This window comes from Polypterus senegalus, chromosome 15, assembly GCF_016835505.1.
Source record: "Polypterus senegalus isolate Bchr_013 chromosome 15, ASM1683550v1, whole genome shotgun sequence".
NCBI classification, from domain to species: Eukaryota; Metazoa; Chordata; class Cladistia; order Polypteriformes; family Polypteridae; genus Polypterus; species Polypterus senegalus.
The window spans coordinates 111,031,162-111,058,228 of record NC_053168.1 but is presented as its reverse complement, the minus strand read 5'-3'; the positions used below and the strand labels follow the sequence as shown (position 1 = coordinate 111,058,228).

Genomic DNA, 27,067 nt, shown 5'->3' with positions numbered 1-27,067 from the left:
ATATGTAATGTGTATTTGTGGTATTCTCTGCACTAGTGATACCAACACAGTTCTGAAACAAATGACCAATAACTACAACCCTTTCCTGGTCTAAATTAAGCCTCCATGATGCTCCAAAGAATTGCACGTGTCTCGGGTGCACTGCTATCTTCTTTATAAAGGGGTAATGTGTAATAAAGTGGGCATCAAAGCAATAGGGTGGTTGCAGGTTGTCCCCTGTGAAATCTGGATCACATTGAAGCACAAAGTGGGGGGGTTTGACCATCTATGAAGTCAAGATTGCGTGGAAACAATTTTGGATCATGTTGAGGCATATGGTTGTGTGAAGTCTCCAGGACAGCTTTGCTCAAACATGTTTTTATGCCCTTATTCCCCCAAGTGCTACAGGGAAGGGTTTGAGTAGAAACCTAATGTATGATTCTGGAACTGAAAATCATGAAATCTTGGTATCACATTGCCTTATATTTTTGGCTTTTTGATACTTTTCTAGTACCAGTATACTGTGCAACTTGGGTACCAACTATTTTGGTATCGGGACTTTACAACATATGCTTTAGTGCTGTGTCTTCTAGTTTTGGCAGAACCATCAGCATTTTTTGGAATCAAAATTTTACCTGTTAACAAGGACTTTTACCTTAGTATTCAAACCCTTAGTAAACTAACCCATAGTGCAACAGAACTAGTGGGAAAAAATACAGTCACAGGCATTATCTTATTGCATCTGGTAGAAGCTATATCTAAATGCTAGAAACTAAAACTAAACCATAATATGTATTTTATTAAAAATAATAAATAAAAATAATTAAAAAAAACAAAAAAATTGGCACACAAAACGTCTTTACCTCCTTATCTGAGACAGTCAGAGCTCGTAACACATAGGCTATGTTACATTGCTGCCTGGTTAATTAGCTAGGACAACCAGAAGTGCAATACACATGGAGATGGTCAGTGTTTTGCATTTCCAGGTCATTCAGGATTATTTTTTTAGTGACTCCGTTTTATTGTTTTCTCAGTTAGAGTGCTAAAATTTTAAATGTGGTTACCAAATGGTTATCATTTTAATTTCTGAACTTAGTTTCTTAATCTCATAGTTTTGCCTTATTCCTCCTTTTTCGACACTATTTCATCTCCTAGCCTATTCATCCTATGAAATTTCCCTATTAGTCCTCTTTAGACAGAACAGAGATTGTCAAACTGCTCCCAACCACCAGAATGGAAGAAGAATTAGCAAATGGAACAATACCAACTCTTTCTATAAATATCACATAAGATTTAAGAACTTGCAGAGATTTTTCTTTATATATATATATATATATATATATATATATATATATATATATATATATTAAAAATACTGTACTTTACATGTAGAGCTTTTGTGGAAGTGCTACATAAAATGTAGCAAGTAAGCTCTACATGATTACAAAGCCTGCACCATACTAATACTCACTTACTATGTTTCATAATCATGGTTGTAAGATTCCCTCTTTACAGTTCTGTGCCTTTCAGTGTGGGCTGAGAGCATCTTGGAGATTCAGAAGTGATGAGCATGGAGTATAGTAAAAATGAGTGGGCCACTTTGAACTGAAAAAGTTATCTGACTACATCCAATCCTAAATTAGACCTGACCTTTTCAATACATCTGTTTACAAGTAATTGGGCTGAAAAAAGTTTTACATGTATATTTAAATCACCTGAAGGCAAGTCCCAAGCTGTGCAGCTTATGAGCTAACATAGGTGGCTTTTCATTCCAAATGATCTCAGAAGACAAGTACATTTCTTAAATGAAAATTGATATTTAAAAGAAAGTCTCTCTTTTGCTGTGTTTTATCTTTTTTCTCACATTTATATTAATTATCCTTGCAAGTCTGCCTTCTCCACCATCTAATCTTAATGATGTCTCTCCACCTGCTGGGAGAGGTCATACCATAGTACTCTCTCCAAATTACTTTTATTTTTAATCTCTGTTCATTCTTGGTTTGCAGGTACTTTATGAGGCTTCCAGACCTATTTTTAGTCCATTGTATGACAGTGGTACAGAAGACTGAGCTTCCTTTCCCAGCTGATTTACAGTAACTCCTTAGATGGTACAATTTTTTAGAACTTGAATTTTTCTCTGAATAGTTTGATTCCAACCCAGCATTCTCTGTTAGTTCATGTGTTGCCTCTACAGTAATCAGCTTTGCCCAATTGACCGCATCTTCTGAAATTGTTTGACTTGATCCATGTCTGTATGGTATAATTAGGCTTTAGTTATCCATTTCCAAAAGTTTTAGTTCAGGGAATAATTTAAAACAGGGGTTCAACCTAACACCATAAATTATTCCTAATGGTGAATTAAACACATTCTTGTTTGAACAGGCTTCCAGTTTACCAAAGAGTAGTTTCACTAGCTAGAGAAGGGTATTTACAGGACCATTTAACACTAGAATTATCAGAGCCTACGAAAAAACTCGTAGATCCGTCCCACCTTAAATCGCTTCTTAAAACCGTTCTCACCTCTCCCCCAGCCTCCTTTGACCTGTAAATGTGCCGATAAACACAAACTGCAAGCAGCCGGCTATTCCATCCCCCCACCGACTCAGAACGTGCACGAACTTCTCCCAGCTCATGCCTCGATCATCTGGGAGTGAAGTGGAGTTTTAGAGTGGAAATAATAGATTGTTATTTGGAACACACGCATTTCATGTGTGTTCCGTTTCTACAGTGATCTGTGTAAACACAATGTTAAAACATAAACATTTTTTCATATCTTAGTAATAAATGTTACAAAATGTAGACATAAACTATATTTAAGTTAAGGCTCCTGGGTACCACCTATGGTCTGCAACCAAAAGAAGAAGACGTGGTTGTCCCATAAAGACTCCTGATTTATAGTCAGAAACAATAACAAATTCATTTTCATGAAAAAAAGCTATCTGAATTTGAAATAGAATACAGAATGAGAATAAAAACATACATCCCAGTTCTTGGCACCTGAATTTAAGATGAAGTTGTAATAGTCTGTAAAAAGCCTACACATATCATTGTTTTTCTGACAAAGAAGGGTAATTTAACAAACTAAACTGACAGTATTCTGATATACTGAATAACACACAATGTTTCTTAAAAGTGAGAAAAGATTTGCTATTTACAGCCATATAACACTCCTGAAAAGTATCTACATGGGAATCCAGCTGAGAGTACAGATCAGGGTGCCTATATAATTAAACCGAGTGAAGTATGGAAGAACAGGCCCGTCCAGAATTCTGACATACGTAAAAAGACTGTGGAGGAGAAACCTTAATGGCAAAAGGCAGATCCACCCTCAAGTGCCTTGTGGGTTTAGAGGTTTGGATAAAAGGCAGCTCATTGGTGAAATATGCTCAATACCTTTTTTTCTCTATTCTTGCTTAGAGACAGGAACTTTTACTTAAACTGAACAACTGGGCGGAGTAGAGATGGCCAAGGGTACTGGAAGTCAGTGTGTGAGCCAAGACTCGCATCAACATTGCTGTTATCCATTCAATTATTAATGTAATTTTTACAAAGTGGAAAAAATCGGCTGTGCACATTCTCAAAAGAAACTAACCATCAGACTTTGAGGGACATGGCTTCAGAGTGCACAACAGAGATGGCTGCTGAAACGACTTTAATACAGAAAACACAGGGTTACAGAAATTTCACTGAATTTGGAGATGTCAAAACTGTGGCCACTGCACTTGACTGTCCATCCATTTTCTGAACACTTTTAAGCCAGTGATTAGCTGTGGACAACACAGAAACAAAGGCAGGAAACAAATTTGGATGAAATGCCAGTCCATCACAAAACATGCTAACAAGAACACAAGCTCATTCAACTTTAGGTCAATTCAGAGTCTCAAGTCAGCCTAAGCTGTATAACCTTGGATGTGGGAGGAAACTGCAGTATCAAGGAGACAAAAAAGAAAGACAAGTGAATAGGTAGAAATTTTAAACTCCACAAAGAGTAATCCCTGGCCAGAATCTGCAACTGCAAAGTAGAATTGCTAACAGCTGCACCACCATTATGCTGCCCAAAGGTCATCTGGATTCATATAAATAATTTAGATAAAAATATAAAGCACAAATTGATTAAAAGTACAGATTACACTACATTTAGAGGGATGTGCTAATAAAGTCAATATAATGTTTACAGAAATATAGGTTAAAATAAATTATTTAGTTACCTATAATAATCCCTGTGCAAATGGCCCACGAACTGTAAACTCTTTCTGGCAATAGATGCTAGCAGTGAGTGACTCAATCTGTTGCACAAGTTTTTGCAAGTTACTGTTGATTTGTCGTTCTTATGCTATGCACATTTTCTCAGTTACCACTAGTGATATACAGTCATATGAAAAAGTTTGGGAACCCCTCTCAGCCTGCATAATAATTGACTCTCCTTTCAACAAAAAAGATAACAGTGGTATGTCTTTCATTTCCTAGGAACATCTGAGTACTGGGGTATTTTCCGAACAAAGATTTTTAGTGAAGCAGTATTTAGTTGTATGAAATTAAATCAAATGTGAAAAACTGGCTATGCAAAAATTTGGGTACCCTTGTAATTTTGCTGATTTGAATGCTTTTAACTGCTCAAAACTGATTACTTGCAACACCAAATTGGTTGGATTAGCTGGTTAAGCCTTGAACTTCATAGACAGGAGTGTCCAATCATGAGAAAAGGTATTTAAGGTGGTCAATTGCAAGTTGGGCTTCCCTTTGACTCTCCTCTGAAGAGTGACAGCATGGGATCCTCAAAGCATCTCTCAAAAGATCTGAAAACAAAGATTGTTCAGTCTCATGGTTTAGGGGAAGGCTACAAAAAGCTATCTCAGAGGTTTAAACTGTCAGTTTCAACTGTAAGGAATGTAATCAGGAAATGGAAGGCCACAGGCACAGTTGCTGTTAAACCCAGCAGGTCTGGCAGGCCAAGAAAAATACAGGAGTGGCATATGCACAGGATTGTGAGAATGGTTACAGACCACCCACAGATCACTTCCAAAGACCTGCAAGAACATCTTGCTGCAGATGGTGTATCTGTACATCGTTTTACAATTCAGCGCAATTTGCACAAAGAACATCTGTATGGCAGGGTGATGAGAAAGAAGCCGTTTCTGCACTCACGCCATAAAAAGAGTCGCTTGTTGTATGCAAATGCTCATTTAGACAAGCCAGATTCATTTTGGAACAAAGTGCTTTGGACTGATGAGACAAAAATTGAGTTATTTGGTCGTAACAAAAAGCGCTTTGCATGGTGTAAGAAGAATACCACATTCTAAGAAAAACACCTGCTACCTACTGTCAAATTTGGTGGAGGTTCCATCATGCTGTGGGGCTGAATGGCTAGTTCAGGGACTGGGGTCCTTGTTAAAGTCGAGGGTCGGATGAATTCAAACCAATATCAACAAATTCTTCAGGATAATCTTCAAGCATCAGTCACAAAGTTGAAGTTACGCAGGGGTTGGATATTCCAATAAGACAATAACCCAAAACACTGTTCGAAATCTACAAAGGCATTCATGCTGAGGAGAAGTACAATGTTCTGGAATGGCCGTCACAGTCCCCTGACTTCAATATCATTGATAATCTATGAGATGATTTGAAGCAGATTGTCCATGCTCGGCAGCCATCAAAATTTAACTGAACTGGAGAGATTTTGTATGGAGAAATGGTCAAAAATACCTCCATCCAGAATCCAGACACTCATCAAAGGCTATAGGAGGCATCTAGAGGCTGTTATATTTGCAAAAGGAGGCTCAACTAAGTATTGATGTGATATCTCTGGTGGGGTGCCCAAATTTATGCACCTGTCTCATTTTGTTATGATGCATATTGCATATTTTTTGTTAATCCAATAAACGTAATATCACTGCTGAAATACTACTGTTTCCATAAGGCATGTCATATATTAAAAGGAAGTTGCTACTTAAAAGCTCAGCCAATGATAAACAAAAATCCAAAGAATTAAGAGGGGTTCCCAAACTTTTTCATATGACTGTAATACTTTCCCACTCCATTTTATATAAGTGATTTATTTGGAAAAAGCAAGGTCTCTGATAATATGCTGCTTGATAAGCATGCAAAGCAATTAAAGATTTGTTGCTTTTACTTAAAAAAGAAAACCTATCTGTATATGTGAACTACATTTCTCCAAATACAATAAAACCAGTCCAGGGTCCTCCTTGAACATTTTAAAAAGTGACATATCATGACAATATAACCAGAAAAAAAACAAACAAACTTCAAATTAATAAATGCGATGCTAGTAACGCAGTGATCCATGTTGCCTCTTTCATAATGTATTTTCTACCTATCCAATTACTGAACAAGCTTCATTCATTTCTATTTCAATTTTACACCAGGTCGGCACCACTACAGGTGATACTCCATTACAGGTCAACTGCATCCACTTAATTTTGAAACTGCATTTAATCTAGCTGTACACAAGACACTGGAGCATCTTTGTAACAAGCATAAATTTGAATGAAAAAGCACAGGCACACACACAAATGACATTGCTTTTTTACACAGGCATGAAAGTCTTGAAGTGAGATTCAAACAAAGTACAGCTTATTACTGTATATGTGGGAAAACACAACAACAAATGTGTGTGGTTAAGTGAAATTAATAAAGCAGTCAACAGTACACATGATGGGAATTCTCTGCCTTCAGACACTGACATAGTATTGTGTCACTTGAGTACTAGCAGCTGAGGTAATCATAAACAAATTACATCATCAATACTACCAATGAACATACAGCCATGCGTCTTATGTTCCTGTGTGTACAAGGTGCTAAAATGATTCTGTAGTGGCAGGCAGGATCGTAACACTTGTGTGCCTTGCCCAGGGCTAATTTCTACCATTTTCTTCAATGCTGTTGGGACACACTCTGCACATTGCAAGCCTGAATATGATATTTGGCTATTTCAAAACATGTTTAAATACTTTCTCGTTTGCATTAAGTGGTTCTTGATTTCTGTAGTTGATTTTTGTGAGAAACTGGCAGCAGTACTTCGAACACAAGAAATTTGACAAATGAAAGTAGACTATTCAGTCCATCAGTGTTTAGCTAATGGCAAAGCCATCCCAACATCTCATCTAGAACCTTGATAAAAGTTGTCAAGGTTTCTGTTACAATTCCATATCTCCATAGTCCCACAGCTCTTTATGTAGAGAAGTGCTTCCTGGCTTCAGTTTTAAATAAACCTCTCCTTAATTTTCAATGGTGTCCTTGAGTACACAATTCACCCTTAAGCAGAAAGAATATTGCAGGGTGTACTTTATCAATGACTTTGCATATTTTAAATACCTGAAATAGGTCCCCATGCAGTCTCCTCTGCTCAAGACACTTTTTTCAAACCTGCCCAGAGTATCCCCAGCTCCTGCTCTTAATGCCAACACTGAATCAATGAGGCACCAGAATTGCTCCCCGATATTAACTACTAAATTATAATTGTAACACTGTTAAAAGAAAAACACACACACACAGGGGTGTATTGTATTTATAAGATGAATCATGCCTAACATTTATGAAGAGGCATTCTCTTAACTCAAACTGAACAAAAAGCTCATGATACTTTTTTGAGTTACTTACTCAACCATGGATGAAAAAAAAAAAATTTTTTTTGAAATAATGTTAAAATCATTCATAACTGTCACAATAGCATCAATCTAATACTGAAAAAAGAGACACGTGGAAAAAGACACAGGACTATGTGTCAGTCTATTATAGTATATGAATAGTTGGCTCACCTGAAACTTGCATTGTCTTATTCTCTGACACAGAGATAATACACTGTTAGAAGTACAGGGGGTTGGTTTAAGCATTAAGAAGGTACTGTGAAGACGACGACTAAACGAGCACGTGACCTATGGCCCACTATTGCAAACTGTAAACGCCTTTGTTTGCTTTGTTAGCATAATACAGTAAGTATATGTAAGCTCTTTCTCTATAGGTCTTCTTTTCTTTGAAGTTTGATGGAGGCTAGCATGGCTTTGATCTAAAACTGTTAATTATAAATGCTCATTCTCATACAGTGTGTGTGTGTGCATAGCATTTATTGCTATATATATATATATATATATATATATATATATATATATATATATATATACTGCTCACAAAAATTAAAGGAACACTTTAAAGAAACACATTAGATACATCAGATCTCAATATAAAGTTGGATATCTATACAAATAACGACAGGGCAATGTCTTAGGAACAAAAGGATGCCAAGTCTTTTAATGGAAATAAAAGTTTTCTGCCTACAGAGGGCTCAATTGTGTAGACACCCTAAAATCAGAGTGAAATGAAGATGTGGCAGGCTAGTCCATTTTTCAAAAACTTAATTTCTGCTACTCAAAATGCTTTTCAGTATCTTGTGTGGCCCCACGAGCTTGTATGCATGCTTGACAACGTCGGGCCATGCTTCTAATGAGACGACGGATGGTGTCTTGTGGCATTTCCTCCCAGATCTGTATGAGGGCATCCCTGAGCTGTTGTACAGTCTGAGGAGCAACCTGGCGGCGCCTAATGGACCAAACATAATGTCCCACAGATGTTCTATTGGGTTTAAGTCAGGGATCGTGAAGGCCATTCAATTGTTTCAATTCCTTCATCCTCCAGGTACTGCCTGCATACTCTTGCCACATGAGGCCGGGCACTGTCGTGCATTAGGAGGAAACCAGGACCTACTGCACCAGCGTAGGGTCTGACAATGATTTCAAGGATTTCATCTCGATACCTTATGACAGTCAGAGCACCATTTCCTACGCAGTAGATGTCTGTGCGTCCCTCCATGGATATCCCTCCCCAGACCATCACTGACCCACCACCAAACCTGTCATGTTGAACGACGCTGCAGGCAGCATATCGCTCTCCTTGTCTTCTCCAGACTCTTTCACGCCTATCACAGCTGCTCAGGGTGAACCTGCTCGCCTGTAAAAGTACAGGGCCAGTGGCGGACTAGCCAATTCTGGTGTTCTTCAGCAAATGCCAGTCGAGCTCCACGGTGCTGGGCAGTGAGCACAGGGCCCACTACAGGACGTCGGGCCCTCAGGCCATCTTCATGAAGTCTGTTCCTGATTGTTTGGGTAGAGACATTCACACCAGTGGCCCTCTGGAGGTCATTCTGTAGGGCACGAGCAGTGCTCAGCCTGTTCCGCCTTGCACAAAGGAGCAGGTATCGGTCCTGCTGATGGGTTAAGGACCTTCTACGGCCCTGTCCAGCTCTCCGAGAATAACAGCCAGTCTCCTGAAATCTCCTCCATGTTCTGGAGATTGTGCTGGGAGACACATTAAACCTTCTTGCTGCAGCACGTGTGGATGTGCCATCCTGGAGAAGTTGGACAACCTGTGCAGCTTCTGTAGGGTTAAGGAATCGCCTCATACTGCCAGTAGAGATAATTACTCAAGCCAAAACTAGCACGAGTGGAAAACCAGCCAAAAAAGATCAAGAGGGAGAAATGACCTCCACATGTAAAACCAGTCCTGTTTTGAGGGTTTTCTAATTGTTGCCACTTTAGTGCACCTGTCGTTAAGTCCATGAACACCAATACAGCTGAAAGTGATTAACAATAACCTCAGCTGCTTAACCAACCAGAAAATTATCAGACAGGTTTAATTGATTTCATGCCAGGCCCAATAAAAAAAATGTTCCTTTAATTATATATATATATTATGACTGTATGGAGATCATTTCAGCAGTTTAATGCACAATGCCGATTGTTGTACTGTAACACTATTGAATGTTCGTAAAACAGAAGGGACGACTAAACTTATCTGTGAGGTGTTTTTACTGACACTTCAAAATGAGTACAACCCTCTTAGATCCTCAAACCACTAAAAATTCTGTGAAAGCATAAATTCTCTCATTGACATTCTCTCTCCCTTTCCTCTCTTCTTCAATGATTTCTAAATTCCTTGATACACACAAACATACATCTTAGCGAGTTAAAATTCTCAAAACTGCTTAATACAAATACGGTTTGCTGGGAAGTGGGAAGAACATATTCTGGAAACATTGGGTACACAGCAGGAATCTAATCTGGATGGGGTGCAAGTTCATCACAGAGTCCACTCACACATACTTGCAATGGGCTGATTTAGAGTAACCACTTAATATATTGTGCATATATTTGGGAGGTAGGAGAAGAACCAGAGTACCTGAAGTGAACCACCCTTCAACAAGCAATAATCAGATTCACAGGGCTGGAATTTAGGACCGGATCAATGAGACAACAGTGCTAACCACTGCACCAATTCGACTTTCAAGCAAATGCACAAAGTAATTCAAAATAAAGACAGCAGCTCTTAAACTATAACAAGTAGCCCATTACCTTTCTTGATCCAGCATTGACCACAGTCCAGTCTAAGGCAAAGCTATGACAAAATGTGAAAATAAAAAGAGAGGGATTGGGCTAAGACTTCAGTCAGTATGGCAGCAGCACCAAATACTCAACAGGCCATATAACAATAGTCAGTCCATGGTCTTTTTATTGTTGCAGCTATATTTACAAATAAAGATATTACATATACTGCACATTGTTCTCATGTAGCATGTAGTATGGATGCAGACAATTAGAAAACAGAATGTTTCATCCACCTGCTCAAACTTAAAATTGTATCTTTTATAACTGATAAAGTGACAGCTTAAACTGTATTAATAGAATTGAAAATAAAATGTTGCCATATGTATAGCGTTGAGAAAAAAAAAAAAAGTTGTTGCTCCTATCCTGATTAACTATGTTATTGAAAATCTTCGACACTGTATGTTTTAGGGTCATTAACTAAAATCGAACATTAGATAAACGGCACCTGAATGAACAAATAACACTTTTTTAATTATTCCTTTCATTTTTTATTTAATGAACAAAATGGTTATCCAACACCAACTGGCACTGTTTAAAAAGTAATTGCCCCCTAGTTAAAACACCCCTATTAAATATATAATTAGAGTCAATTAACTGAAACCACACAGACTTGATTACAGTCAGCCTGCTCAATGTAACCCTTACTTATTTTGACTGTTACCATCAAGTTGAAAGCACAAACAATCAACAGGCACATTTTGCCACAGTTAATGGAAATTCCTGAAAACATCAGAAAAAAGTGAAAGAGCTAAAGAGGTATTTCTAAGGCTCTGTGATTCAACCACACAGTAAGAGCAATAATCTCCGAAAGGAAAACAACTGGGATATTAGTTAACCTTCCCAGGAGTAATCAGTCCACCAAAATTCGGCAAGGTTATAAAAATGATTAAAATCATTTAAAGGTGGTTTAAAACTATAGCCAACTGTTTTTTTTATAACAGCTCAATGAAGAACAGTCATCATATTTGACAAAACACCTGAGCAACAGCCAATAGTTACCCTGTTTCATCATCAAAGCACAAAAATGACTGTCTAATCACATACTGAACCAGCAAAAAAATGGGCTCATGGTCAGAAGTTTATAAGTTAATTTCAGATTTTGTTTTACCCATAGGTATTGTTCATCCATCCATCACTGAAAATGTTTAATCTGATCAGAGCATCTTTACAAAATAATGTAGTGGATTGCACACCTACTGTACTTTGCATGTGCTATGTTACAATACTTTTTTTCTAATGCTGCTAACAACAGTAGCCAACACATAAATTAGTAACGCAGTTTAAATGCTTGTTTTTGGAAATGGTCTATTGTGCACAGGTAGTCTACTACTGAGCACAACAGCTGAGACATTTAGTACATTATAATAAAAATCAAAGAGTTTGCACACTCATTTTTTTAAATTGAGTATTTTACTGTACAGTAGACAATAGATGGATAATCCTTTTATGGAATTCTCCCTCTGACATGCTTGGGCAAAACAATACATTACAAGTTGGGTAGGCTGTTTTTCACTGGTGGCTCTAAATTGGTCATGAAACAGGTGGTATAAATGCAACCTTGTGCTCAGTGATGAGCTGGTGATTCACCAAAGAGGTTTACTGCTATCGCATAGACTGTTGCTCCTGAACCGTGTATGTAAGATGAATTGATTTCTGTTATACATGCATTTGATGTCTGTGTGCACAGCTTGGCTCATAACTAATGTTGACAATGCTGAAGTCAATTTCTGAAAAACATACTACAAATTTATAGAAATGTGTCAATAAATAAGGCAGATGTACTGTATATGTGTACCTATGTCTGCACCATGAGGCCAAGAGCAGGAATCAGACCTGGAAGGTATGCCACTATAACACCAAGCACAGTTCTGCACGTACACACATAGCAATCAACCCATGCAAACTCAAACACTATTTAAACCTAGTCATTTATCAAAACATTATCAACTAAACAAAAACTGATACTTTTTACATATATTTCCATTTCTGTACAGACCATAACATCCTTGCTGAATTTCTTTCTACTTGTCTCTAGAAAAGAAGTGCACAAGCATGAAAAAAGTTGTTTGTTGCAAAAACTGTTGCAAAAATTATGCAGTCATAATTGGGAAACAACTAGGACCTGAGTGAAAATATTGGTGCGATATTATCCTTCTACAAGGGCACATTTGTTAGGTTGTTTTCCTTGTACAGTACATGCACTTACAGCTCCATATGTCAAACTGGCTGTATGCTGGTCACAATGTATACAGGTCATTGCAACTGAGAGTTTGTGGGTCTGGTGTGGGTTGTTGGTATGCATATTTTAACTGCCAGTAAGGAGTAGCATTAACTGATCTATATGCCAGGTCTGTGTAAGAGAAGTAGACCTGATCAAAACAAACCTTAAAGGGCCCTCTAATAATTGGAAACCATATGACACCCTGTGAATTAATAATAATGAAAGATGTATCACTATTTACAACGAGCTGCTATCATCTTAATGGAAGAAAAGAGCGTGAACCACCTGCACAGATCGGAAACAGAAAAGATGCGCCAGCTGTGTGAAGTGTGACTTCAAAAAAATGCTTTCTGGAATGGCCAATCAGTGCTCCAATGACTGGAACTCTGTGAGCACAATGATTTATTTATTTTTTTAAATTTAAACTTATTGCTAGTTCGTGGACATTTATTGGATGCAGCAAAGTGTATCATTCTATTCTATGAATGGCAGTGCTGCCACAAGTACGTGAAAAACAAAAGGTGTTGCGGCCAGCCAGGAGTGGCTGGTTTTGTCAAGTTCTAGAACATTATCTTATTGCTTTCCAATGGTCCTTGGCTATAGGTATGAATGGCCTCAACTTGGTTGTCTACAAACCCCTGCATGACTGTATAGCTTTCCACAGTTTGTAAACCCACTCCCCCTGATTAGCACAATGGCAGTAACAACAATTGAGCATTAACAACATACAGTATTTGCTAAACAATTCCAGGAGCTTCAAAATGCTAAAACTCCATTAGCATTTAATGGTGCCTAGCACTGATAATAAAAGCCATGTCACTTTATTTGATTTTCCCATCAATTTTCAGTAGTTCCCTTCATTTACGTAATCTTAGCAAGTCACAGGCAGGCACAGCACACTCCCACAATTCCTAGTTGTGTAGTGCGACATACCCAGTAAGTCAGTAAATTGGTAATTATGAGAGGACTGCTGCATAATTGGTTCAAATACATCCAAAACAAAAAAAAAACTGTTATTGTGTATGTGGTTGTTCATTCTTTAATAAAAAGATGCAATAGTTACAATTTTTATTATTCTAACATGGCCATATGGCAGAAATCTGGTGTGTTAATGGAAAACTTTAAATCCTGTATAATTTAAGTGTTACAAGCCAGTATCAAAGAGGGTTTAATAACAGTGCATTTAAATTTAGTATTATATTCAAATTATTAAAGTTTTATATGAGGGCAATAACCAACTTCAAATGCATATTTTATGAAGAAGAATAATATAGAATTAATCTAGGGACAAACTGAAAACATATACTGTAAACATACTAAGCAAAAATGTGTTCTTTCTACCTGACAACAGTCATTTTATCAAATGTCCCTCAGGCTTTGGTATTCTTAGTTGAATTTATTGCAGTGATCTGGCAAACTAGAGCTGAAATTGCCATCTAATTTTTGTGCAGTGTTCTTTTCGATCATATATTGGGAAGAATAGCATTAAACAGAGTGCATCTGGATCTTGTAGGGATCATTCAGCATACTTGTTCAGTATGCCTTGGGGAATGTCACTCTCTTAGAATACATACGCTTAGCATGCATGTCTCCCTTCTTTAATCTATCAGCTTTTGCCTACTATACTTACCCGGCTCCGCTCTGTCAGGGTGGTTAGCATGACAATCACAGATGAGTGTTGCTCCCACACAGCACTCCAAAAGTGCACACAGGTGTGTGGAAGAGGACCTTGACTTGCTATGTACTTGTTAACAATGTTACCAGAGGGAATTTCCATCTGCAAAAGAGGAGGGGGATGCAAAATGAAAATCTTACATGCAGTATAACTCTATAAAGCACTGCTTATTTGATCTTGATAGATTCTACAAAAGGCACTTGCATTTATTATAAAGAACAGTGTATATACTGTCCAAAATAATAATGCACCAAAATAAAATAACTACTTTTAATGTAAGGAAACAACATCCTGATCAGCACCAATGTAACAACAGTACAAAGAATAAGCTGCTTCAAATTTTAGGGGATTACACATATTTGATGAGCTGAGTTAGACGTGTAATGCATAGATTGGAAAGCTTGACACAAATTGAAATAAAGAATTAAAGCAGAAGCCAAGAAAAATGCCCCAAAAAAGACATTTCAGAAAAATAGAAAGATGTACAAAAAAACTGAAGGTAAGCAAGAAAGGGCAAAAAGTCTAATTATATACAGTAATCCCTCGCTATATGGCGCTTCGACTTTTGCGGCTTCACTCTATCTTTTTATATGAAAGCATAGCTAAATATATAGCGTGGATTGTTCGCTGCTTCGCGGGTTCTGCGGCCAATGTGTCTTTTTACTTCCTGTACATGCTTCCTCAGTTGGTTTGCCCAGTTGATTTCATACAAGGGACGCTATTGGCGGATGGCTGAGAAGCTAACCAATCAGAGCACGCAGTTGAGTTCCAGCGTGCTGAATGCAGTGTTAACCAGGAAGTCTCATCTCGCTCATTCAGCATCAACGTGTTTCGCTGTATAAAGAGTTGTGCTCTTTTGTGTTTATCTTTGTGCATAGTCAAGCCCTTCATTATGGCTCCAAAACGATCTGCTACTGCTTCAGGGGCCGTGCCCAAGCACAAGAAGATGTTAACGATTGCCGAAAAGGTAAACGTTTTGGATTTGTTGAAGGCTACGATTCTTTTTATTTAAAAAGTAGGAAAGGAATATAAGATCTACGGCCGCAGTGTCCTTTTAACCAGGGTGCAAAACGAGTTGTTCGTGGATGTAATAAGGCAGTAGTCTGGATGGAATCTGCTTTAGGGATTTGGATTGAAGACTGCCAGAAGAAGAACAATGGCAGTGCTACACAATCGCCTGAAGTGGCTCCTTTACAAGGGCTTTAACGCTCTCCTTTGTTGTGCAGTAAAATTAAACGCATTGTTATCGGACAAGTCATCATGTCATTGTTGGTGAGTAACCATAATTAATTTTCTTCTTACAGTGCTTAGTACATGTACGTACGTTTAGTGTCACTGTACACACATTTACTGTATACTATTTTTCTTGCATTGTACGTATTTATTGCTGGCGGCCTGTCTATCGTAATGGCTGTAACATATGTTATATATAGGATTTATAGGTTTATGCAACATTCTCATTTCAGAAATTACAAAAGGGATCTAATAGTTTCACAGGAAACTAAGGGTTAGAATCAAACTAAGCTTGCACAGACTTTTTGTGTCCAGGGTTGGACTAATCATTATTACCCGCTTTGAATATCACAACTCCCATACTACAATACAAAATTCTCAGCATCTTTCTGTTACATTTCTATGTTTTGCTTCATAATTGCTTTTTTAAACATTTTTCAGAAATGGTTGAAAATGTTGTTGCTTTAGTTCAGACACTAAAGGCAATGCGTATAAAAGGCAGAATACATGTTTATTGGCTTTAACATGTCTTTATTGTATATGTAAGATCATGTATGGCCATGAAGATTGAATGTGACTTGCTCATAAAACTTTGCAGGCCCCTCTTGGATTAGTCACAAACAGATTTAGGATGCTGACATTCTGGTCATCTCTTCTGATTTTTGTCAGCTAACTTCATTCAATTTCAAAAACTAAAAATTAATCTATTTTAGTAGACTTTCAAAATGACACCTCATGTTTCTCTTTGATGTACAGTACCACTTAGTTTATTTACTGTAAGTACCTACAGCATACAGTATATACACACATGTCCTACAGTACACGGTTTAATCTTATAGTCTGTTGTTTGGGCACATGTTTAATAATAAATAAAAAAAAAAATTAGGTCAAAGAGCACACTATTAAACTAACAAAAGAAAGTCTAACCATTTTATGATGTATTTTATGATATTTTTGGAACATCATTATTTAAAAATATGCTATGGCAAATTCAATAAATACTGAGATATCTTGTTCCAGTATATCTGGAATATCTCTTAAGAAACCAAACATAAATTGAAAATGAGTAACAGTTACCCCTCAAGTGACCATAGTTCTATAAAATCAGTCCATGATAAATGCATGGTCATGTCGGCTATGCAGCAGAGAAAACATAACATATAAATGTTTCAGTGAGTAAAATTACCAAAAACCAATCCCACCAAACCACATTCCCATTAAAAGTAAACATGTAAAACTTACATTAACATAATTTGCATTTATGTAATCGTCCTCTTCTCCTAGTAAGACCACTCTGGTAGTGTCATCTAGAAAATAAAAACAAACAGTACAGAATATTGTGCATATTTGATTGTGCACATATGTATTGTTGAAATAGATGGACAGATAGGTATACTTTATTTGTGCCCAATGGGAAATTAAAACTTTACAGAAGCTAGAGAGAGAATATATGTGAATCAGAGTAAAAGTGCACACACATTGTATTAGTGTATTAGTATAGCATTTTAGGAATGCCTGAATGGGCCTTGTTATTTTGCCTGTGGTTGTGTCCTGGCTTGCACTCATTAACTGCTTGGAAATGTGCTTGCTCTTTATAACCCTGCAAAAGAGAAAAAAGGGATTGAAAAGTGTATGCATTTATCATGTTTGTGGATTTAACTGGCTTCATAAATTACAGAGAAATTAATTTTAGATGCACTGGAAATAGTAAGAACCTATAGGTTGACACCAAGACTGGGGATGGTGCAAGTGCAGTCAGATAAATAAAATGCCAAAAAAAGGCTTTGAAGTAAATGCAGAACTTATGTAATTATAAATTGAGAAAGCATATAGCTAAAATAATCGAACACCTACATCTGTTGCCAAGCATTCTGAAAATCTTGCCAGATAGGAAAAGGGCCTTGACATAAAGACAAAAGCAGGGTTGACAGCATTATAGTTCCACTATACAATGTGCCAACTAATAAAATTCAATTTAAAGAGACTTACTTGTTGGTGAAGAGCCAGGCATTGTAGTTATGATGTGTGTGTAAGTATGTATGTATGAATGGCATCCACATATAACTGATGTGGTATCCTTAAGAATTATAACTGTAAAAATTGAAAATTTGGAGAACTTAGTATCTTTTGAAATGCTTTCAGCTTTCCTTTGCATTAATATAAAGTTATTGCGTTTTAAAAGGAACTAGCTGCTCTCACATCACTTTTCACTGTAAAATGGTTGAGACAACTCAAAACTACCTTCTTTTTCTACTCACTACAAGAAATCAGGTTGTTTCTTATCAAACATGTTGCCTTTCCCCTCATATAAATCATGCATATTGCAAACTAAACAGGTAGAGATGAAGATTAAGCCATGAAATTGAAGCACTATGGAGAGTGCAGATAAACAGATTCAAACTAACTAACAAACCAATTCACAGTGTAAATATACAGTATAGTAGTGTGTATAAATCTTATATATTTGAAGATGCACCATGCAGGAAAGGGGCTGCCTTAGGTAAACTGACCACCAGGATGGCACATGCTGAGAATCTCCTAAAGGTCAATTTAATTTATGATTCCATTGAACTGTTCATTGAGTATAGGCTTGGACAGATTAAATATGTACTAGCGACTGGGAGTCTGATCGAATCGGGCTACAAATTCCACATTTGTGAAATCCATACTTTCTCTGCAAAGAATTATTAATATTTTTTTGAAATGATTTTGTTATCATGGCACTGATTTGTGCTTAAAATAGACCTTTTCGGCCGATGTAATGAAGAGCTTCCTGTTTAAACTGGGCTGAGAGACGTGAACTCAGATCTTCGGCGCACTTTCCGGCAAACACATTTTCAAAACAAACCATATTTTACGACTCTAATCAGAGTTGGAGTAATAATTATGTTGCCGTGGTCATTTCAGATCTGAGATCAGCTAAAATTTAAACAATGACTGTTGTTAATATCCGGCCGTCATTACTCAGTTTGCCAATAGATGTCAGAAGGATAGATGCCAAAACCGAATTGCCCAAAGATAGATTTCGACGTACCAAACAAATGGCAATATATTCTAAATTACTTACGGTTCCGGAGCTGTCGAAGGGTTTAAGTCAGTCGACGATGTTAGTCTTGGAAAGTACGCCCCACCAAACCAGCGTTCCAAAAACCAACCGAACTAACTTATCTGCTTGAACCAACACCGACTTACTATACTTGGCCGTCCAGCGGCGTCACTGAAGCATTCGAACATTCTTAGCCAATCATACAATACTGTGTCCGTGCTTGCCACGTTATGTTCCGACTACAGAGGCAGAGTCCCATTGCATGGTTCTAACTTGTACTGAGTCGAGGTATTAACATGAACACCATACATACTGGGTATTGATGCGAACACCATACATACAGATAATATCAAATTATATATAAGGATACTATGATAACCGTAGAGTATAAAACATTACATCATCTCCATACATAGACTGTCATACTATACGAAAGTAAAACAAATATATGTTAAATTTGTCAAAAAAAAGTTTTTACTCAGATTATTTGTAAATTGCAAAGATAAAATGGAAACAAACAAATCTATTGACAGTACAAATGTTAAGGTGTTCTTAAGTATTCTTTACTTAGAAACAAATTTCATGCAGTTTATTTATACAGAGATCATACATGAATAAAATGGCTGCCATATTATACACTAGAACATACAACAGCAACAACTACAACCATCCTTAATAGCTGGAAAGCATCCGTAGATTGCAATATTCAAAAGCACAAAATATGAACAATAAAATAATTTAAAAAAAATTTCAGAACAAATAACTAGACAAAATAATGACTATAATGTCAAATGCAGCCAGAATATGACTGTCCAAACTACTGACATATTGATACAGGGCCAGGTGAAAAAACTTTAGTTGGGTTTCATTGAAGCCAAGGAAGAACGTCCTTTACCATGGACGTAATTCTTAAGCTTGGTTAACAACTGACTCTGGCATAAAGTTTCACTCTGCCTTGAGCCAGAGGAGTAAAGAGTCTAGAAGCAAGATTGTGAGATGAGAGGTAAGAAAGTGGGTAAGACACCCCGCGAATGGAATGGCTCAAAGCAGAGGTAGCTTTTTGAATAGTCATTTGTATAATAGGCTTATAGGCCTTTTTTCAGTTTAATACTTTGTCACATTTTCATACTTTGTCAAGATTTTTTTTAAGGTCATTTTGTGCCAATAATGTTTTTTTGGAGTACAGGTAGTCCCCGGGTTACGTACGAGATAGGGACTGTAGGTTTGTACTTAAGATGAATTTGTATGTATGTAATTGCACCCAAACAGAAAAGAAATGTGAAGTGAGTGAGCCAACAGAAGACCAACTAAGTCAGGGCCTCAAACTCTCACCTATTTCACTCCAAGCAGTTGCTTAATTAGGCACAGAGTCTTGTTGTTAATTAAACCTGTTCTTTCATTCCATGGGTCGTTGCTGCTCTCATTGGGCAATTGCAAACATTTCTGATATGTCGGGGACCAGAGCAGATCAACAATCCTAAGACCTTCATCTTTCTTTTTTTCACAAATTGTATGATCGACACAGTTTGCTGGTCGTGGTTTAGTTCATTTTGTATCTCATTATTGTTTTGCTGCTAATTAATGAAAAAGAAACAATTAAGAGGTCTGAGTTTTCAAGAACAAGTTAAATAAAATTAATTCAAAAGAAGTTAATTAGGAGCAAAAACAGGCCACTAATAAGAAAAAGGGTTGGATTGAAAACCTGCAGCCATTGGGGCCCTCCGGGACCAGAGTTGGGGACCCCAATATAGAAGGTTTGAGGCAGGTTAGTTATACTCACTGTTCATGATGCCAGAAGGAGTGGAGTGATGTGTTGCATGTTGAGTAGCACATGCAAGTAAAAAATTCAATGTAATCAGTACACAAGACAATAATGACCATATAAATCTGTATCATTTTGTGTTTTGGGTCTATTGACATATTCCCATTACTGTCGCACTATTATATCATGTGTTAACTGATGAAGTAGAAAGTGCCATATTATTGAATTCATGATTTGAACTTTAGCTAAATAATAAAGGATTGACTCTTTATGAAAAATAATATAAGGTACAGGTTTTGTATAAGAATTACAGGTTCACAATCTTGCTTTGCTAACAAAAATGTCTGGTTTTGCCCTTTTGACAGGTAGCCTTACCAATCTAGATGTGCATACTCTTCAGAGTTATGCCACTGAGCAGTAAGATAAAACAAATACAGTAGGTCCAAAACTGTTTGAGGGACATCGTGAAGTACTATTTCTTGCTGCTGCTGATGTACCTTTTCATATCTCAATAATACAATGCATGCTGCATACCAAAGACCTTCAAGGGTTATCAATAAGGAGAGTTGTTGTTCCACAAAATAATTCTTTAGTTAATATTAAGGTGAAAACATGTATGATTCCGTAAATTGAAATATTAATGTAAAATCAACCTTAATGGGCACAATGCAAATGTTACATCTGTTGATTATGATACAGTGGCTACCATTAAGATTCCTACTGTTAATGTTGGGAGTGTCATGGATTGTGGCTGTTACTGTGAACGCATTATCATTCCAGAATGTCCGGAAGGAAAATTGTCACTGTGAGCTGAAGTTGAGGTGAAAATGAGTCTCTCCAACATAATGACCCTAAACATTCTAGTAAACCCAACAAATAATGAATTAAAAAGCAGACACTTTGGGGTTACCGGGTATGGTGTACTGTGTATTCATTCTATTCCAATATCAATGGAGTGAAAAACTAGATTTACTTATGAACATGTTTTTAAAAACAGCTTCTTTATACTGCAGTTCCAGAATGCATCTTAGCATCAAGGTTCAGGTTTATTTTTACCAGTGAGTTTTTCTCAAGGGTAGTTTTATTGTGCTTCATCTTGATTATTTTTAGAAACAAAAAAGGCACAACCTGGCAACAATATAGTATATATGCAATCCATATTCTATACAAACTTTGCATATGATAGGCAGTACCACATAATTTTTCACATTTAAGAAAACTGTGTATCTTTCATTCCTAAATTATTGAAACAACGTTAATAAAAAGTGTTGTTATAAGAAAGACACTGATAACGTAACATTATTTGGCATTTGTTGAGTAATATAGTGCCCAGTAGGAAAGTTGCTTTGCAAAATGTAGAGAAATTAAATTACAAAAAAAAATAAAACCATTAAGGTCAGTAAACCTTAAAAAAATGCAAAATTTACAAGACTGCAGTGATGTGTATTGTAAAGTAACAGGCCAGCATCCTTTCATAGAATAATGACAAAAGATTTTAAAAGCACTTACATGGTAAGACATCTTTATATCTGTTTTTGTCCATGTTTTGTGGTAGCCGTGCACACATAAATGACATTCCTGGCTTTTTTCTATACAATTGCTGCAAGACAGAAACAACATTAAATGTAATTCGAAGGGACTTTTATCAGAAGCCAATGTTTGGCTTTGAAAAATGAATTTGTTAGATGTAGGCAATCTTCACCCTAAAGTTTCACAGACCCTATTTTATATTTGAAGCAGACTCCTGTTTGATTTGACTACTTAGTGATCTGCTCTGGTACTCTGTATTAATTTAAGACAGTAATATGACATGCTGTAGATTATGATTTGTTTTATTCCCAAATGTAAAGTGCTTTGAAATATACAAGATAAACAGAGTTGCAATGAATCTGCTAGGTTTAATGGTTAAGAGCTCCTTTTTTAATTCATTTTTTGTAAAGAAAATTTAGAACTGTGACATATGGGCACCATATCCAGCAGAACAGCAGCTCATTCATATTTCTAGTCTATTATTCTATTCAATAAACCAGAATAATAAAAACAAGTATCAGAGCAAATGCACTGCTGCACTCTAACACAGTCTGAAATACCTTTACTGTATTTTACCCTGTAAATTTACAGACAGAATGTAAAGCAGGAAAGTAAACAGTACTGTAACATAAAAAACTGAATAGTTCAACTAAAGGCAGTAATACGTTTTTAGTTAATATAACCACTTTCACAATTCAGAACATAGCTTTGTCTACCCTCTGCTGATGGAATGCTAAAATACATAAAAATAAGCACAATAATATATTACTAAGATTGTGAAGCCTGAATACAGCAAAAAAAACTTTCAGCTGGAGAATGCTAGCTACACCAGACACCTGAATAGTCTAAAGAAGTTAAGAACATTCACTAGTCTTTGTGTAGTCTGCAGTCACCGCCAAAGAATTGCTAAAGGTTTCAGTCAAGACCTCTCTGTCTCTTCATACACAATTTTGAAATCTGAACTCCTAGTGAGACAAAAAAATAATTCCAATGCTACAATTGGTTAAATACAACAAGACAAGGAGGAGGGAACATGTTTAATCTGTTTGTGAGAGGTGTGTGGCATTGTTGTGGTGGGCAGCTGTATGTTATCTTCTAGTGCCCTGCAGAATAAAATGATTGTGTACTTCTGTAAATAACAGAGTGTTGACAGTAAAATATGCAATACAAAAAGCAACTTGACATATGTAACTGTTTTGCTAAATAGACACTATTTAGTGTTTAAATGATACTATTGTATAAATAATATAAATTAGTCATTAAATACTGAAAACAATGTCTATATTTTTTGTTATTTTTAACTTTACAATGCTAAGACTACCTCAGTGATTATTTCTAACACTGCACTCCAAAGCAAATATATTGTGATTAAGCAGTTTTCCTATTGACAAACCTCAAACTGGATGAGCAAAGTGCCGCTTTCAAGACCACTCTTCATCTGTGCCATGGATTCCTCCAGAGTCTCACCATACTGAGGAAATGTAGGCAAGGTTGGCAATCCCATAAAATTGTAATCCATCTCATCATCTTGCACTGGCTGAATGAATGGTTTTACAACTGAAAAAGTTAATAGAATAAAATATAGTAACACACAGAAGTTAATGGTCTTTGCAGAGTCATTTTTTATTGTGAGAATTCTTAAATTATTATGTAAGCAAGATTGGCACTTCCATAAAACTGTAATTCATTTCATCCTCTGGCACACTATGGCTTGTGCATGTAAAATGTGTTGGGATGGTATTCCTTTCATTAAAGTACTATGAAATATAAAGATTCTTTGCAAAACTGTGAATTTTTAACCATACTTTTCTGGGCATAATAATGTCTACGCTTCACTATATGATTGAAAGATGCAGGCTTTCTTGAATTCCAAGAATAAATGGTAAATTGTTTAACTGCATGATTCCCAATTTCTGCAATAATATGCTCGTAAAAATAAGTTATGGCCCATCTGTGTCAACATTTAAATAAAAACTAAGATTAGTTACTCTAGTATAACAGATTACTGTTAAAGGTGGTAATATTGCTGTTCTTAATGTTTAAATTCTCTTTTTCTCCATTAACAAATTCTCTATACTTTTCTTTATAATATAGTTAACTAGGGGGCTTCACCCCCTGCTCGCTTCTCTCACCAAGCACGGTGTTTGGTTTTCTGGATACACACTTTTTAAGATTTTTTTTTCCTTTGAATTGTTGCTATTTCATTAGTTTCACTTTTATTTCAGAACTTCTGTAAAAAAAAAAATATTTGGAATCATTAGGAGTCCCAATCTGCTGAATCTTTTATATGACATCAGTGAGACATGTGTTTAATGACTTTGTACCATAATTCAGGATAGGTTTCTCTGTTTGTAATTTCAGCACAGACAAAACGATCTACATCATCAGCAGTTAATTTTTTTCTGCAAAGTAACTAAGAAATGCATGTGAGGTAAACTCAATTTTTGAAATTCTCTGACTTACCACTAGAATTACCAGAGCCTACAAAAAAACTCGCAGATCCGGCCCACCTTAAATCCATTCGCACCTCTACGTCAGTGTTTTTTGTCCTGTAAATGTTCTGATAAAGACAAGCAGCCTACTATTTCATCCCCCCACAGCCGCAGAACGTGCACAATGTTCTTCCAGCTCATGCCTTGATTGATCTGGGAGTGAATTGCTGGAGTTTTCGAGTGGAAATAATAGATTATTATTTGAAACACATGCATTTCATGTGTGTTCCGTTTCTACAATAATCTGTGTAAACACATTGTTAAAACAGAAACTTTTTCATATTTTATTAGTAAATGACAAAATGTTGGCATAAACTATATAATGTGTGAAGCTTGAAGTCCAAAGATCAAATAAACACTTTCACAAAAGGTTCAAGGACGATACAATAGCTTCCGTGCCACAGTGGTAAGATTTAATGACTTGTAATCAAGAGTCCCCGGTTCGATCCCGACTGCCACCTATATTGCCGTTTTCAGTAATGAGCTGCTCTTATTGTTAATATTATACACTACACACATAAATTTTGTTTGCTTCTGTAACAGACGCTGAACATTTATAGGACTTGTAAAAGTGACTGTTTTTTTTTTCACTTTTATTCTCTTAGTCATGATCACGATACATACTACCACCCCCCACACCTGACACTGTTAGTTTTTATTTGAAACTTGGAGTAACTGTAGATGTGAGTGGTGTCTTGAGGAATTGGAACTGGACATTCTCTGATCTGGAGAGATAAAAGCTGACACACAAACACTGGTGAATCTGCCTTCTTCGTATCTCGACGTCACTTGATTTTTTTGTATTCAGTTTTATTGAGTGCTCCTGCTCACACTGAATTAGTATGCACCTTATGGTCTATGATGTCCAAAAAAAAAAAAAAAACCAGAGACATAGGTATACAGTATATGATATTTGGGATTATTCATTTTATGACCTGTATAGTACATTTCGGAAAACATTGTGGCATGGATGCAACAGTATTCATATTGTTCACATTCATTCGCATAACATCTTGCGGTTGTAATCAGTGACTGAGTGTTTCGCGTGTTTTTTTTCCCCGATCTTGCCAGTGTCCACGTTACTGTATGGTGGAGTTTCCTTTGTACTCCAGGACGTGCAGAGGAAAGAATAGTACAGAGAGGTCAATTCAGCGCTATATGCAATCATCAAATTCAAATGTTAACAGTACACACAGATGTAAAGACTGTCCTTGCTACATTTACGACATGTGTACCTGTTGCAATGCACACACTTCTTGGTTACTTTGCAAAAAAAATTACTAACTGCTGATGATGTTGATCGTTTTGTCTGTGCTGAAATTACAAACAGAGAAACCTATCCTGAATTATGGTACAAAGTTATTAAACACATGTCTCACTGACCTCATTTAAAAGATTCAGCATATTGGGACTCCAAAGATTCCAAATATTGTTTTTACAGAAGTTCTGAAATAAAAGTGAAACTAATGAAATAGCAACAATTCAAAGAAAAAAAAATCTTAGAAGTGTGTATCTGGAAAACCAAACACGGGGGTTGGTGAGCGAAGCGAGCAGGGGGTGAAGCCCCCTAGTTAACTATATTATAAAGAAAGGTATAGAGAATTTGTTAATGAATGTATTACATATTGATTATTTAAGAGTACTATTGTCAAAGTAGCAGTTATGCCAACCAAGCTTTACCTTTTAATACCTAGGAGAAAAAGAGAATTTAAGCTTTAAGAATTCTAGTGTTAAACTTCAAAGCCTTACAATGTTTACATACTTCAGACATATCACCCATGTCCATATATTCGATCTCCAGTCGCCTTTTCGTTATTTATCCGAGAAATAATTTCTCTTTCTTTGCGCTAATGCGATGTTTACTTTCTTTTTTTTGACACTGTCTTTTTTCTGCTTTCATATTCTGTATCCTGCTCTGCATGTGTTTAGCGCCTACGTTTTTTTAAATCTTTTGAATTCCAGTTTTCATTATCTCTAACCTGCTCTGCATGTGTTTGGCCCCCTTATTTTTTAGCCTCTTTATGCCATTTTCAGACACACTGCTGTTAGTAGGGAATCCAATCCCGGGCTCCCGTAATTCCCAGACATTTTTCATTCCCACCGGGAACGGCCAAGTTCGCATATATAGCGTGTAAAAGTGTAAAAATCGATCAAGAAATAACAGAGTTATAGTTATAGTTGAAAACTGAAGACTTCATTGACATCTGTCAGACAACAGCTTTGAACAGCAACTTGAAATTGCAATGCGTCAGTCTGTTGCATCCTCATTATCTGTGCCAAGAAACTTGCCATCACAGAATGATGACAAGAAACTGGATGCATCAGTAACAGCTGAAATGGCGGTGTTTCACAGCAAAGCGCGGGCGTTGTTTAGAACATGTGTATCTGATGACTGTGCGGCCTACTTCAGTGGAGGCAAAGCATGCTTTCTCAGCAGCTGGCGTACTCTGCATGAAGTACTCTTTCTCCTGGACGACCGCAAACTGGACAAGTTATGCTTTCTACGCTCCTATTACCGCAACTAACTAGATCGGGGTGCCCACAGTTTTTCAGCTTGCAAGCTATATATACTAGCAAAATACCCACGCTTCGCAGCGGAGAAATAGTGTGTTAAAGAAGGAAAGAGAAAGAAAAGGAAACATTTTGAAAATAACGTAACATGATTGTCAATGTAATTGTTTTGTCACTGTTATGAGTGTTGCCGTCATATATATATATATATATATTATTATTAT

The 27,067-nt window shown here is 36.6% G+C and overlaps 1 protein-coding gene across 4 annotated transcripts in view; it reads right to left on the bottom strand.

Annotated features, from left to right (window-relative positions):
• ptpn3 (protein tyrosine phosphatase non-receptor type 3) overlaps positions 1-27,067 on the bottom strand; it is a 383,558-nt gene that overhangs the window by 58,314 nt on the left and 298,177 nt on the right. For all 4 annotated transcript variants that reach the window (XM_039737294.1, XM_039737296.1, XM_039737297.1 and 1 more), the window contains exons 19-22: positions 23,234-23,397; positions 21,820-21,910; positions 16,745-16,809; positions 14,225-14,371 (exon numbers count right to left, since the gene is read on the bottom strand). In XM_039737294.1, coding sequence (XP_039593228.1) covers positions 14,225-14,371; positions 16,745-16,809; positions 21,820-21,910; positions 23,234-23,397 — 467 coding nt within the window. The remainder of the gene's footprint in view (positions 1-14,224; positions 14,372-16,744; positions 16,810-21,819; positions 21,911-23,233; positions 23,398-27,067) is intronic.